General features: G+C 34.6%; 3 protein-coding genes across 5 annotated transcripts in view; 1 reads left to right on the top strand and 2 right to left on the bottom strand.

The window, feature by feature from the left end:
- The window catches only part of LOC106876932 (zinc finger protein 91), a 35,864-nt gene extending 31,933 nt beyond the window's left edge, over window positions 1-3,931 (top strand). Inside the window, exon 5 of the mRNA XM_052975294.1 lies at window positions 2,223-3,931. Coding sequence (XP_052831254.1) covers window positions 2,223-3,170 — 948 coding nt within the window. The 3' untranslated portion in view covers window positions 3,171-3,931. The remainder of the gene's footprint in view (window positions 1-2,222) is intronic.
- Window positions 1-11,474, bottom strand: part of LOC106876936 (zinc finger protein ZFP2) — a 22,977-nt gene extending 11,503 nt beyond the window's left edge. The window contains exons 1-2 of one of the 3 annotated variants that reach the window (XM_052975373.1): window positions 11,126-11,469; window positions 6,486-9,387 (exon numbers count right to left, since the gene is read on the bottom strand). In XM_052975373.1, the coding sequence (XP_052831333.1) occupies window positions 7,958-9,148 (1,191 nt within the window). In that variant the 5' untranslated portion in view covers window positions 9,149-9,387; window positions 11,126-11,469 and the 3' untranslated portion in view covers window positions 6,486-7,957. Of the gene's footprint in view, window positions 1-6,485; window positions 9,388-11,125 lie in introns of those variants that run through there. The other 2 variants (XM_052975374.1, XM_014925692.2) reach the window with 2 other exon arrangements.
- A 2,644-nt stretch (window positions 11,475-14,118) lies between these two features.
- Window positions 14,119-16,221, bottom strand: part of LOC106876943 (zinc finger protein 239) — a 4,439-nt gene continuing 2,336 nt past the window's right edge. The window contains exon 2 of the mRNA XM_014925707.2: window positions 14,119-15,906. Coding sequence (XP_014781193.2) covers window positions 14,488-15,549 — 1,062 coding nt within the window. The 5' untranslated portion in view covers window positions 15,550-15,906 and the 3' untranslated portion in view covers window positions 14,119-14,487. The remainder of the gene's footprint in view (window positions 15,907-16,221) is intronic.

Here is a 16,221-nt window from a genome sequence, read left to right as displayed (position 1 = left end):
TCTAAGTTCTACAAATCAAATCCTACGAAAGTGAAATTTAAAAACCTTTTTGATGCCAATCCACACGAGACCGCCTCTAGTGCCTTGATACAAACCTTATGTTTTCAAGTGATCTAAATTAAAACTACCCTTCAAAAATGTTGTGTTTATTTATGTTCCAAATACCAGCTTATTGACGATAGTTATTTCACTAAAAATCTTCATTATTTTCAAAATGAATTGGAGTTTATTTGAGCTGAAATATGGTAAGGTCAAATAACGGTCTACTTTTGTATACGACACATTGTGAAATCAATTATTAAGCAGGTTTAAACAATATCGAAACAAATCGAGTTTATTTTATCTAAACGTAATGATATTTATTGGTGTATTTAGTTTTATGATTCTATTTTTTACTCTGAAAATATTTTTGTGTTTCGTCTTTGTATTAGTTTACAAGATCCTGTGTCGAAACACATTTTGTTGCATCTTGAGAGAATCATTAAGCCCTTGTGGCCAATAAAAGAATTAATTATTGATATAATGACGTTCCAAGCATTCTGGAATGTCATCGGGTCCTACGTATGCAATGTGAGAGAGACTTGGTCTATATTCAAAATATTGAAGCAAATATATAATCAATAAATTCTGAGGACAGATAGAAAAATAATTTCAAAAATGTTTACCGTTGTATTATTTACCCATTCAGTATTAGAAACAGGAACTTTGCATTTAATTTCTGTGAAAATGCACTTCGTCGTTAGATAATTATCTGCAGTTTGTTAATTGACCTTATCGTTAAATCTTATACTTTATCCAGATTGCCACAAAGAATAGAATTAATATCTTTGTGTCTTTTAGCAGCATTAAAAGTTTTCATTTTTGGTAGGCTAGTCGACCTATTTCAAAATGTTAAATAAAGCATCCGAATTAGTGCACGCTTGCGTGAAAACGTCCGTCTGCACTTTTCTAAATCTTCTTTTTTTAAAGCATTCCTACTGTCATCCCGTTTTTTAAAGAGCGTTACAACAAAGACGATAAGTTTTCCCAAACACTCCTCGAAAATAAAGACCTGTATTACATTGTAAATAATCAGTAATAATTTTTTGCTATTCCATCTTAATCCACCCCAGCTGATAAAGAAAAACAAAATTTTCTCCTCCATGGATGCTTCTTTATACGTAAGGTAAACAGCATAAAGGCTAAGGTACCTTCTCCCCAACTCAGCTATCATTGACTGAAGTAGATTTGTAGGAATTTTTTAAAATATGGCTCAACCATCTTTCATTAATGTAGTGTTCCTTTTTGCTTGATCTATCATTACGTTTGTAGCATCTCTGAAAATATTCTGCCTTTGATTATAGTCTGCCCAATCAGGAATCACCTGAAGCTAATCAACAACTGATGATGTTTTGTTTTTTATGTTTTTGTTTTGTGAAGGAGAAGAAATTTAATGTCTACTATTCTGAAACTTAACATACAATATTAATTGCTGGTAGGGACATGGTGTTTTTGTTATGCAATCATAATATACTACCAAGTATATCAAAAGCATTTAAGTCAATACTGTGTTTCACCTGAATTTGCAGCACAATTGAATCACTTTTCATAAATGTTTAGGCTTCACACAATGTTGTTTCATGTAATTTTAATAACATTAAAAGTAAAGTTCAGTTGTTCTGGTAAATGTATAAGTCAACATTTCATCTTTATAGAATTGTAATAAAATTTCCACTGTTAAATCCCTGCTTTTAAGTGTCCTCTATTTCTTATACTATTTCTCTATTTCAGAATATCAGATGTCACTGGCGTAACAATATTTTACTTCTGATGCTTCTTCAATATTTATCATCTTTAAAGACTCCAGGAGAATTATATATATATATATATATATATATATGTATATATACTACAATTACTGTGTAATATTTCCTCTGTTTGAGATTATTAGCAACATTGCTGTGCTTCGTTGTCTGGAATGATTACAAGATGAGTTTGGATACCAATTAAACATGGAGAAATTTGCAAAGAACTTTGTATCTTCAGATATTAACAGCTAGTTATTACAGTTGTTGACATACAGAGCAACAGAAATTGTTATTGGAAGTATAAAAACAAAACGGAAATAATTATATTGTAGTGGGATATAAAATAAATTATGGAGAATGGATTATGTGAAAACCAAATTAAATGTGAAAAAACAGTATGAAAGCATTGATTTTTCTGATAAGATGTCTAAAGAGATTGGAAAAATATTGTACCACTGTGATATCTGTAAAAAGACATTCCATCAGAAAGCTAGCATAACTACTCACAGACGTATTCATACAGGAGAAAAGCCATATCACTGTGATATCTGTGGTAAATCATTCTCTGAAACTGGTCATTTAACAAGACACAAACGCATTCATACAGGAGAGAAGCCATATCACTGTGATATCTGTGGGAAAACATTTTCTCAAACCAGTCATTTGACTATTCACAAGCGTTTTCATACTGGAGACAAACCCTATCACTGCGATATCTGTGGTAAATCATTCTCTCAAAAGAGTCACTTAACTACTCACAAACGTTTCCATACAGGAGATAAACCTTATTGCTGTGATATTTGTGGTACATCATTCTCTCAGACAAGTCACTTGACCATTCACAAACGTATTCATACAGGCGAGAAGCCATATCACTGTGATATCTGTGGCAAATCATTCTCACAAAATAGCGACATATCTAAACATAAACACATTCATACAGGAGAGAAGCCTTATCACTGTGATACTTGTGGTAAACCATTCTCTACCAGTAGTGATTTAACCAAACACAAACGTGTCCATTCAGGAGAGAAACCGTATCACTGTGACATCTGTGGTAAATCATTCTCTGTAGGCAGCACATTGGTTACTCATAAACGCATTCATACAGGAGAGAAGCAACATCACTGTGATATCTGTGGCAAATCATTTTCAGGAAGTAGCGAATTAACTACACATATACGCATTCATACAGGAGAGAAGCCATATTGCTGTGATATCTGTGGTAAATCCTTCTCCAGAAGTGGTGACTTAACTACACACATACGTATTCATACAGGAGAGAAGCCATATCATTGTCATACCTGTGGTAAATCATTCTCTCAGACAAGTTGCTTAACTCGACACAAGTGTGTTCATACCGATGAAACAACATATAACTGATCATCTGCATCATTTAATGTCCATTTTCTATGTTGGACAGTTTGATAGCAGCTATAAGGCCATGGTTTCTGCTGCTAGCTGCCCTTCCTAATGCCAACCACTTTACAGAGTGTCCTGGGTGCTTTTTATCAGGCATCAGCACCAGTGCTTTTTTCATTTACATAGCACCATCAACAGTGATTTTTTATGTGGCACCAGCACTGACAGGGTCACCAAATAACTTGCAAAACAAGCTAATATCTGTGATAAATCATTCTTCCTTCAAAAATCACATAATTACATGTGTGTGTCAGTGTGGCCTCAAATTTGAATAAAGATATAATTTCTAAATCATCATCATTAATATTTTAAATGTCCATTATGTTTGTTGTTATGAGTTGGGCATGTCTCTTGTACAAGCTATCACTGTATTTTGTCAGTTGGTTGACATTTCAGTATTGAGGCACAAAATTTTAAATTCTGACTTTGTTGTTTTTGTGAATAACTAGAAATTTGAAGCTGGTTTACTCCTGAATTATTTTCTCTAATTTCTTTTTCCTGTTACATGTAACTAAAATTTTTATTGTATCTTGGGACGGTCATTATGCCAATTATAAACACACTGGTTCAATTTCACTTCTTTTATTATTATTAGTCAATTCACTAACATTTAACTAATTAGCTAATCAATTGTTTGATTAATCATTTGGTCAACCAATCAATAGACTAAATTTGTTAAAGCAATTATTCAAAATTGATATAATAAATACATTTATCATGTTTGTATGTGTGTCGTCATCATTTAAAATCCATTTTCCATGCTAGCATGGGTTGGATGACTTGACAGGAACTGGCAAGGCCAGGGCTGCACTAGGTTTCATAGTCTGTTTTGGCTTGGTTTCTATAGCTGGATGCCCATCCTAATACCAACCACTTTACAGAATGAAAATTATGTATTCCTGCTCCCCTAATGTTAAAACCTACATCAATGAGCAACTGATGACTCATCCAGAATGCATATGCATAGAGCAGGTAAGCATCATATCGTTTGTTGTTTATGAGGCACATCCAGTAGCAAACTATGGCACTGGCTCAGCTGAGATTAAATGCTATATAAAGTCTGAAGGGAAAATTTAAATCCAGGTACAACAACCATTTTTCTACCTTTAGGCACTCCAAAAAGAGACATGCAACAATGCTCTTGGCATAAATATGGAGACTGAAGGATGCAAACATCAATGACTACATCAAATGGAAGATCTTTTCTGAGACCACGCCTTACATTAACAGGTCAAAATCACGTTCTTTGTGGTCACTTGGAAAACTGTCATCTAAAGACTGTAAAACTACCAGGAACTGTATAAATAGGAAAAGCGAAATTTTTCATCATGTCGGCATTTTACAAAGTATTTTACAAAATACATCATAGGAATTAAAGATAAACTACCAAACAGACTACAACTCATTCCAGTGTTGGTTTATGAAATTTTCCACACTAAAGACTGTCTTATATTTCTGTCTATTAATTATCTACCTTCCATTGCACGCTATCTTCAAGATACGTAAGCTCATTCAAACCTCAATCATATCAAATGCAATCACTAAACCATCTTGTTGACTTTACCAGCTTGAAAAATGGCTAAATAAATTTAATATTTTGATGAGGAAACACTAGGTAGCTGATATTTCACAAGGCTTTAAGTACCGGGGTCAATTCATTTGACGAAAAATTTTTAATGACTAGAAAAAGTAATAAAAAAAATTTGTGTGTACATAGGTACACACTTATCTGTAAACGCTTTCATGTACATTCATATACTTATACTTGTGTATGTAAAATTGAACAAGTCTCACACATGCATACATATACATATATGTAGACAGATATATAAACTTGTGTATGTATGCATTTTAGTTAGGGTTTGTACTGTCAACATAAAATAATCATAAGAAGTCAATGCAACAAAACAAAAGTTGCCATGCTAAATTCAAATGATTCAAAACTAAATTTTGCAAGCAGTAAAATCATGGAAATGAAGGAGAATATGTTAACTCCCTCCTCTAAGACATTATCCAGTCAAAGGCTTTAATTTTCTTTAATCCTTTAGAATTTAAACCAGCCATATCTGACCCAAAATATTCTAATTGTTCTGTGTTAAAATTTGTCAGATCTGGCCACTCACACCTACCTGACAATGTCATTCAAAACATAAACAATCCCATCATTGAAATCTTAAAACTACAATATAATGCTTGGTTAATTCAAGACAATGTGAATAAAAAAATATTACATTTGACAGAATAATCTGGATGCTAAAGGGTTAAACACATAAAACAAGAAGTAGAACTCACTCAAACATTTGTTGTTTCTTGTGGATGGTCTGAAAAGCTTAAGATATAACACCTGATCTCTGTAGCATTATAATAAAAGGGGGAGCAGCATCCACGGAGAATTGGAACTTTTAGCTGCATTGAAGAGTATTATCGAAAGTGGCATATATATGTAGAAAAGGTGTAGGTAGAAACTACATCAGATGCACCCGGTGTAAGCTTTGGATGCATAAAAGGTGCAGCAATATCAGAGGAAGGCTGAAAAATGCACAGATACAATATACGCTGAAAATGTACTGAAAATAGACTCCATCAACTGCCAGGGGAACAAGCTTGACGTAGTAGATAGCTCCTGTTATCTAGGTGGCCAAGTTAGTAGTGAAGATGGATGCTCCAAGAGAGTAGCTGTGAGAATAAGATTAGGCTGAGCAAAATTCAGAGAGCTCTTACCTCTGCTGGCAACAAAGGGTCTATCGCTCAGAGTGAAAGGTAGATTGTATGATGCCTGTGTGCAAACAGCTATGCTGCATGGCAGTGAAACATAGGATGTGAGAGTGTAGGCTTGAAATAAATGAAGCCAGTATGCTTTGCTTGAATGTGCAATGTCAGTGAGCATGTTCGACAGAGGGTAAGCATCTTGAGAGAAAAACTAGCTATAAGAGGCATCAGATGTGGTGTGCAAGAGAGATAACTGCACTGGTATGGTCATGTGATGTGTATGGATGAGGACAGCTGTGTAAAGAAGTGCTAATCTGTAACTGTGGAGAGCATCTGTGGTAGAGGTAGACATGGGACGAGGTGGTGGAGCGTGATCTTCAAACTTTGAACCACACAGAGGCAATGACTAGCGACTGAGACCTTTGGCAATGTGCTGTGCTTGAGAAGACCCATCAAGCCCAATGAAATCAGGAATGCTCAGCTGAAGAGGGATGCAATTTTAAAGTTTATGGTTGGATTAGTTCAAGTGTTAAGATGGTTTCTGCATATAAAATGAGGAGAATACTGTGAAAATGAACAGCTTTATTTGAATTTCATGCCATCAAATATAGTTATAAAATGTAATAAGGTCAGATCTCTGGATTCTGGATCCAAGAGTTGAGAAAACAAAATATTGAAAATATGGGATGATATCCTGCAGACGATAGATGGACAATTCGTCAACAGACAACTTACAAACAGGACAATTGACCGATTGGACTGTTTTCCGGTTCTATCAATAATATAGGCGTATCCTTTGTATAGAAGTCTTCTGCCTCCTCATTCCATTTTGATGAACTCTATGATCGATACTTTCGTATGTCAACTTATTGTCCAATCAGCGAATCGTCTGCACACGACTGCTGACATGTCAAACACACAATCTTCAAGCAACAAACAGGTGGCCATTTTCAAACACAAGTGGAGCCCATAAGTGGCATAGTTAGATGTTTAAAAATCATTATCAATGTCATGATCATTTAACATCCGTTTTCCATGCTGGTATAGGATGGATGGTTTGACAGGAGCTGGTCAGCTGTCCAGGTTCCAGTTGTTTGTTTTGGCATGGTTTTTATGGATGGAAGCCCTTCCTAACACCAACCACTTTACAGTGTACAAGGTGCTTTTATGTGACACCAGCATGGGTGTTTTTTTACATGGCACTGGTACCCACGAGACCACAAGATTAAGAATATTCTGTTGAAGAGAGATCCTGGGGACATGCTTGTATGCAAGGATGGTCACGTATTTACCATATTTTAACATGTATAAGAACCCTTTTTTGTCAAAAATTAGGTTAAGAAAACATGGGAGTTTCTTACACATGGATAGTATTATAATCCCTTACAAAACCTTTTTTCTAAATTTCGAGCCCCCAAAAATCAGGGGGTTCCTTATACATGTTAAAATACGGTACTTAGCTTGATGTGTTTTCTCAAGCACAGCATACCACCAGAAGTCTCAGTCCCCTGATATCTCCTCTTAGACATTTAAAAACGGGAAACCCGAAAAATTCTTGATAGTAAAAATGATTAATAATAATTTAATTATTAAAAATACGATTAATGATGAGCAAATAAACGGTTGTAAAAGATTTTTTACTTAATAATAAAGAATTGATATGAGAGGAGTCTTTATTCTAAATGTGTGTTTTAGAGAATGCAGACCCTATGGCAACATGTATAGGAGCAATATGGCCCAAAAGGACTCTGCAGTTTGACATGCCTGATATACTGTATGGTAGGTATGTCCAACGCATAACACAATAGAGAATGGATATTAAAACTTTGATGATTACAATGATTTACAACTTCTACCACATAAATTATCTCACCAATGTACAGTTGTGACTATATAAATTATGATATTGGCAGATTGTTACCATACTGTTATATCTTCTTTTTTGTTTGTAAATATATGTGCTTAGAGTGTTGATGTTGATACAGTTAATTTTCTTTATGGAATACACACATGCATATAAAATTGATTTATCCCTGATATCAGTCACATGGCTTTACTCCTGTATGAATATGCTTGTGTCTTGTTACACTACATCTTTGAGAAAATGATTTTCCACAAATATCACAGTGATATGGCTTCTCTCCTGTATGAATATATCTATGAGTGGTTAATTGATCATTTCGAGAAAATGATTTACTACAAATATCACAGTGGTATGGTTTCTCTCCTGTATGTCTGTATTTGTGAGTAGTTAATTCACCACTTTGACAGAATGAAATACCACAGATATCACACTGATATGGCTTCTCTCCTGTATGAACACGTTTGTGAGTAATTAAGTTATGATTTCGAGAGAATGATTTATCACAGATATCACACTGATATGGTTTCTCTCCAGTATGAATGCGTCTGTGCTTAGTTAAGTGACCAGTTTGTAAAAATGATTTACCACAGATATTACAGTGATATGGCTTGTCTCCTGTATGGATACGGCTGTGAGTAAGTAAGTGGTGATTTCGAGAGAATGATCGACCACAGATATCACATTGATATGGTTTCTCTCCTGTATGAACACGTTTATGCTTAGTTAAGTGACCAGTTTGAGAAAATGATTTACCACAGATATCACATTGATATGGTTTTTCTCCAGTGTGAACGTGCCTGTGTTTAGTTAAATGATTACTTTGAGAAAATGAGTTACCACAGATATCACAGTGATATGGTCTCTCTCCTGTATGAATGCGTTTGTGAGAAGTCAAATTACTACTTGAAGAGAATGATTTTCCACAGATATCACAATGAAATGGTTTCTCGCCTGTATGAATACGTTTGTGTTTAGTTAAGTCACCACCACTGCGAGAGAATGATTTACCACAGATATTACAACAATAGGGTTTTTCACCTGTATGAATACGCCTGTGAACTGTTAAGGTATTTCTGTGAGAGAATGATTCACCACAGATATCACAGTGAAATGGTCTTTCTCCTGTATGTATACGGATATGAGAAGTTAAGATATTTTTATGAGAGAATGATTTACCACAGATATCACAGTGATATGGTTTTTCTCCTGTATGAATACGTTTGTGACCTTTATGTGAGAATGATTTTTTACAGATATTACAGTAGTGCAATGTTTTTTGTTTCTTTTTCGTTATACTATCCAGAAAATCAGTCCTTTTAATTTGCGTTTCACATTTAATTTTTTGCTCACAAATTTCATTTTCCATAATTTTCCTTCTATCATCACAATGTACAGATGCTTTTCTTCCTTTAGTTTTTAAATGTAGTGAAGTAGAAAAATTTTGTTAATAATCTCAGAGGATATTTTTCAATGCAATTCTACTGGAGATTTATATAAACAGGTTCATATCTGTTCAGTGTATCCCATTTCTGTCTATAAATTATGATGAATAGTTATGGTGCTTCCAAAGTAAAAAATTCTTTAACACCAATGTCATCTGATACTCTGAAATAAAGATAAGACTAATAAAGTAAAAATTTAGTAATGGAACCTTTACTACAATTCTATATCGATAGACTGTAAGTAAAAACCTTTACCTGAACAATCAAACTTTCCTTTTTAATTCGTTATTAAAATTACATTTTAATGAAGTTTACATATTTGCAAACTACTGCTATGCCTTCAAATTGTTTACCATTACAAACAAGGTAGAATCAGAAAGGTCCAAGGATCTAGTAACCCAGTAAATATTGTACTTCATGTACTCTTCATCTTGAAATACTCCCTTTGAAAATATACACATTAATCTCAGTAAATTTTCCACACCTCAAAAACACCCAGGAAAAGCCATTCATTACCAAATGTGATTCTTCATTTTAGAAGAGTTGGACGATTGTAAACAAGTTTCAGTTACTGCAAAGGAAAAATGCGTCAGTTTCTCAGAGGATATATATGACATGTTTGATCTTAACAGAAAAGAGAGTGGAATCGGTATTTAGTTATATCCCTCCCTTTATGTTCTGAATTCAAACGCCACCATGAATGGTCTTTCCAGTTCGTAATTCTGGGATGATCAAATAAGTAGACATCCTTGTTTCTGACAAACAAAATGGCGATCTTTCGTTTGTAGATCACAAAAGGAAAGGTTAAACAAATCAGTAATAATCGTCAATGAGATAAAAGTGCACGTATTGCCAGGCACCCTCATTATTATTAATTGTACGTATGCCATGGTGACCATGCACGAACACAATGGAAGATACGTAGAGCAAAATTATAGAGAAATATTGTGCTATGCTTAGGAAGTGGCACACCGTTTCCACGTTTTTCTGAAATTTATTAGACGTTATTATCCAACAATTTAATATTTTGGTACTCTTTTTCTAGTTTCAGTCCAGCTGCGGCCATGCTGGAGCGTCGGCTTGAATGACCGAATTTTAGTCGAACGAATCAGTCCCAGTATTTTTTTAAAAAACCTGGTACTCGTTCTATCGGACACTTTAGCCAAACCATTACGTTATGGAGAAGTAAACACATATTAGTAATAGATAATTTGGAGATAGGTAGATATATAATTTGGAGATAGGTAGATATATAACATTGGAGATAGGTAGATATATAACATTATCATACAACTCTGTAGTTATGCCCATTTCGTAATAAACCCGTTGAACATTTCATTATATATCAGTTAAAATTAACCATAAATCAGGTAACGTTCGCTCATATTAATTTCAAATTTTGGCATAAAGTCAGCAACTTCGGGGGGAGGAAACGAATCCATTATATTGACCCCTGTGTTAAACTGGTACTCCTTTTATCGACCCCCGACAGGATGAAAGGCAAAATCGACCTCAGCGGAATTTGAACTCAGAACGTAGATGGACGACATGCTACTACGCATCTGCCAGCTCACCACCTTAAAACGTTCGCTTGTATTGGCGATTATTAACAATTTCCGTTATTTTCATCCTGTGATCTTCAAGTAAAATATCATTAACAAAAACTTCGAATTTATTTTATAACGTATGACCGTTCAGTCCGGTGTCTTCAAAAATAAACAGATCCATGTTTTGCGAGAAGAAATAAGCATATTATACGAGGAAGCCTGAACGAGGAAATATTTCCCCCGTGTTATGTGTTTCACTTCTGTCTGTACAAATATTCCACCCTCGAAGGGGGCACACAATTCTATTATTTACTCACATAATAACAATTATAAAACAAAACTTTGTCAACTTACGTGTTTAGATGCAAACAGTGAACGACCCATTGACCAAAAACAACGAAAAGGCAACATCAATGAAAAGTTTCAAGTTATCAAAGTTACTTCCCTTCCCTAAGATGTATTTCGTGACTTATCCGGTAGGAGGTGGAAGCTTCCTGGTGGGCAACAACACAAATTATTATTGATCAAATGAATGCGAATTAAATTTGTAATTTCTAATCCAGGGCTAGACTCAAGGTATCCAAAGTGACAATAAGAGCAATTCAAACCGAATTGTTATGGAGGTTCTATATTAAGATAAACATAGACTTGAAATATATATTTACATGGAGCACAAAATAGAGGAGGAAAAAATATAAGGAAAAAACAACCTGTGTCTATCTACTTTACTACACCCCCTCTCTCTCTGTATATATATATATATATATATATGTGTGTGTGTGTTCTTTTATTTCAGTCATTTGACTGCGGCCATGCTGGAGCAACGCCTTTAGTCGAACAAAATCGACCCTAAGACTTATTCTTTGTAATCCTAGAACTTATTTTATCGGTTACTTTTACCGAACTGGTAGGTTACGGGGACGTAAATACCAGCATCGGTTGTCAAGCGATGGTGGGGGAGACAGACACACACACACACACACATATACGACGGGCTTCTTTCAGTTTCCATCTAGCAAATCCACTCGCAAGGCTTTAGTCGTCCTGAGGCTATAGTAGAAGACACTTGCCCAAGGTGCCGCGCAGGGGGACTTTCATCTTTTACTTGCTTCACTCATCAGACTGCAGCCATGCTGGAGCACCACATCGAAGAATTTTTAGTCAATTGAATCAACTCCAGAACTTATATTTTTTTATAAGCCTGGTACTTATTCTATCAGTTTCTTTTTGCTGAACCGCTAAATTACGGGGATGTAAACACACCAGCACCAGTTGTTAAGCATGGGAGGAGATAAACATACAGACACAAATACACCAATGCACCACACGGCACAGGAGGACCTAAGACTAAGAAGAATCCGAATGCTAAAGGGTAAAGAATTTATTTCTGGTGTACCTATAGTACATACTTTTCCAGTGCATGTCACATATACAGCTGACTTTATATTTTAATGTAGGATTCCACTACACCTCTTGTGTCCATAATATATATTTGGTACAGCATATTGGGTTTATACCTACTCTTTTCCAACAGATTAAGCAAAGCCATTTCCCTGAAGAAAGCGGCATCCTGTCTTCTTTCCAACTTACTAAAACCTTTGTCTTTGCTAAGCTTACCTTGAAGTCATTTGGTTCTAGGTTTAGCTTTCATGCCTGGAATTTCCTTTCTAATTCCACCATAGAATCAGTTATAAGAACTAGATTATCAGGACTATGATTAAAAAAAAAAAAAAAAAAGAGGATTGAGGACAGAACCTTGATGGACTCCTACCTTCACCACTGTAGACTCACTTTACTTACAGCATCATTGTACATAGATTGTACAGTCCTCATGAGCCGTTCATCTATGCCTAGTTTCCTGAGTGAACACAAAATGACTGAACATAGAAACCTCTCAAGAGTCTTCACCAGGTCAACGAAAGCCAGGAATTGTCAACTATTTTTGTTATGATTTCATTTCAGTTTAATTATTGAAAGTAAATTTTGAATGAAGTGCATAAAATCTCATGCAGGAATTGTGACATGAATAAAAAAAAATGAAATGATATAAATCTTACCAACTTTGAAAGTATACATATTATACATTTTAAAGCAAAATATACAGGGATTGAACAAAATAATAGAAATACCACTTTTTATTTAACTGTTTCTTCTATTGACAATATGACAAGTTCAAAAATACATTTTGGATGTCTTTCACTCTAGAGTTTCTCTTTTTTTTTTTTGGCATATATTTAAATAAGTTAAAATATGTGACTTATATGAATTCCAAAGAGGACAAATTGTTAAAGAGTGGATGGCTGGAACTTCAGTCCCTAAAACTACTAAACTGTTTAATGTTACAAGAGGTACAGTCACTAAAATGATGTTGGCATTCAAAAACCAAAGTAGAATCAGCTGCAGTAACCATAATTCTGATGAGAATGCAAAACTCATAGAGGTACTGCTGTGTAGTGAAACATAATTTGACTAAAAACCATCAAACTACACCAGCAAAAGTGACAGTAAAGCTAAACCACCAACTTGAAAACCTTGTGTCAACTAAAACCATTTGTTGTGAGCACCATAAAGCTGGATAGCAAGGGGAGCTGTAATTGCTAAACTTTTCCTGTTCCCCATCAACATTGATAAGCAGAAAAATCAGTGTTTTGACTGTTAGAAGCAGTCAATGGCTTACTGTCATGTCTGATGAATAATCATTCACCTTTTTCCCCCACTTCGAGGTAAGTTTATAACTGGAGACAGCTCAAAGAAGCCTTCATCCAATCCCTGATTGTTCGGCTTCTACCATGAAGCATGGAGGTGGCATGATTTGGGTAGCTACATGATAGAATTCTTTTGCTCCTTCAGCTGTTCTACATGGTAGAGTTAATACTAATGACTGAGTATTTTGGCTGATCATGTAAATTCTATTGTATAAACATTATTTCTTGATAGCAGCAGTCTTCAAGGACTACTTTGCATCAATTTACATGGTTAATATTATTCAAAATTGATACAAAGAGCACAAAGGTGACAAACTATTTCGACTCGTCCCCACAATCACTGGATCCCAATATAATTGAACATTTAAGATGCACCTTCGAACAGCAAATGAGAAGCCACTTCCCTCTGCCATCATCACAAAAAGAGATTAAGTAGATTTACTTAAAAACTGGTTCAAAATTCCCCTAACAATTATCCAGAACCTATACAAGTCAATTCTTCAACATATTAAAGCTGTGATTGATACTAAAGGTGGACCAATTCTCTATTTAATAATAAAACCTCCATTTAACAAGGATTTTTTCTAACATTTTGACCAATCTCTGTAACACACATGTAAGATTGTATATAAAATATCGTGGTATGATAAAACATGGTTTATATATTTATTTGCAATATCAATTATACAGTGACATGATCCCTGACATATGAAAATGCATTTCTCGGTTATTTATCCACAATGTCAAATAAATCAAACGTCTCTTTTCTCCCTTCAGGAAATATGTCAGATGGAAAATAGATGAGTATTCTGAGACAACAATTATATTTTAAACGACTTTATCTCACTAAGGTATATGTATTTGTAGTTATATATGAAAGTGTTAGGAGACTTATCAAATTGTATTGCCAGTTTTTTTAATATACATTCATGGTTATATATCTTTTCTTCATAGAATGAATCTTTTAGGATTGATTCTGTTACTCTTCTTTATGAATACGGTTGTGAGTATTTAAGTGACTTTTTGAGAGAATGATTTACCATAGATATCATTGTGGTATTGCTTGTCTCTTGTATGAATTTGTTTGTGAGTAGTTAAGTTACCACTGTGAGAAAATGATTTACCACAGATATCACAATGATATGGCTTTTGCCTTGAATGAATGTGCTTGTGATTAGTTAAGTTACCACTGTGAGAGAATGTTTTACCACAAACATCACAATGATATGGCTTTTCTCCTGTATGAATACGTTTGTGAGTAGTTAAGTAACCGATCTGAGAGAATGATTTACCACAAATATCGCAGAGATATGGTTTTTCTCCTGTATGAATGCGCTTGTGTCTAGTAAAGCTACTACTCTCAGAGAACGATATACCACAGATATCACAGTGATATGGTTTCTCTCCTGTGTGAATACGTTTGTGAGTAGTTAAATGACTTGTTACAGAGAATGATTTACCGCAGATATCACATTGGTAGGGTTTCACTCCTGTGTGAATGTATTTATGTATCGTTACTTCACCATTTTGAGAGAATGATTTACCGCAGATGTCACAGTTATATGGCTTCTCTCCAGTATGAAAGCGTTTGTGTATAGTTAAGCCACCACTTCCAGAAAACGATTTATCACAGATATCACACTGATATGGCTTCTCTCCTGTATGGGTACGTTTGTGTTTAGTTACTTCACCATTTTGCGAGAATGATTTACCACAGATATCACACTGATATGGTTTTTCACCTGTATGAATACGTTTGTGAGTAGTTAAGGGACTTCTTTGAGAGAATGAGTTACCACAGATATCACAGTGATATGGCTTCTCCCCTGTATGAATACGTTTGTGAGTAGTTAAGTTACTTCTGACAGAAAATGATTTACCACAGATATCACACTGATATGGTTTTACTCCTGTATGTATGCGTTTGTGAGTAATTAGGTGGCCTCTTTGAGAGAATGATTTCTTACACATATCACATTGGTATGATGTTTTACTCTTCTCTTTCAGCATCTCATCTGGAAAGTCAATACTTTCAGACACTGTTTTACATTCAACTTTGTTCTCAGAATTCATTTTCCATATTTCCTTTCACTACAATATATGCATATATGTTTCTCCTATTCAGTTTTACATTTTATTTTCCCATGAAGTTTTATCTTTGTCAAGATCAGAAGATGCAGCCAACACTTTTGTAAATTCATTGATTGAAACTTAATTAGAATGCAGAATCAGCTTGTACATAATTCAGACAGCAAACAGAGAAACTTTGGTATGAAACTCAGCTCAAAGGAAGTATTTCAAAATAATTTAGCCATGGATTTCTAGAAACAAAAGTTAATAAATTTGGTATAACATATTCCATCTTAAAATCTAAATACTGAGGATGCTGTTGAGGTAAAATATTCTTTTCAGCCAATGTCATCTGGTGTTCTGAAATAGAAAGAAACAGTATGAGACAGAGAAGGCAGTTAAACAGTAGAGATCTAACATCAGCTATCTTGCTACATTTATTAGTATACTGATAAACTGTCATTACAAACATTTACCAAGCCCATTGGTTGTCAACCAGAGTCCATAAGATTTTTGGGGATCCACACAAGTAAAATAGTAAATTGAGTCCACAGCAATATCTTATGGGTCCATGAAAAACTTTTGCTTTAGATTGCAAGAGAATGTATGATAAAGAAAATAGAAATTTTGAAAGCAGTGTCTACAAAATTAGTTGTCAAACATCAAATCGCTAGG

This window comes from Octopus bimaculoides, chromosome 21, assembly GCF_001194135.2.
Source record: "Octopus bimaculoides isolate UCB-OBI-ISO-001 chromosome 21, ASM119413v2, whole genome shotgun sequence".
Taxonomy (NCBI): Eukaryota; Metazoa; Mollusca; class Cephalopoda; order Octopoda; family Octopodidae; genus Octopus; species Octopus bimaculoides.
Note: the sequence above shows the minus strand (reverse complement) of the source record. Positions and strands in the feature narration are given on the sequence as shown.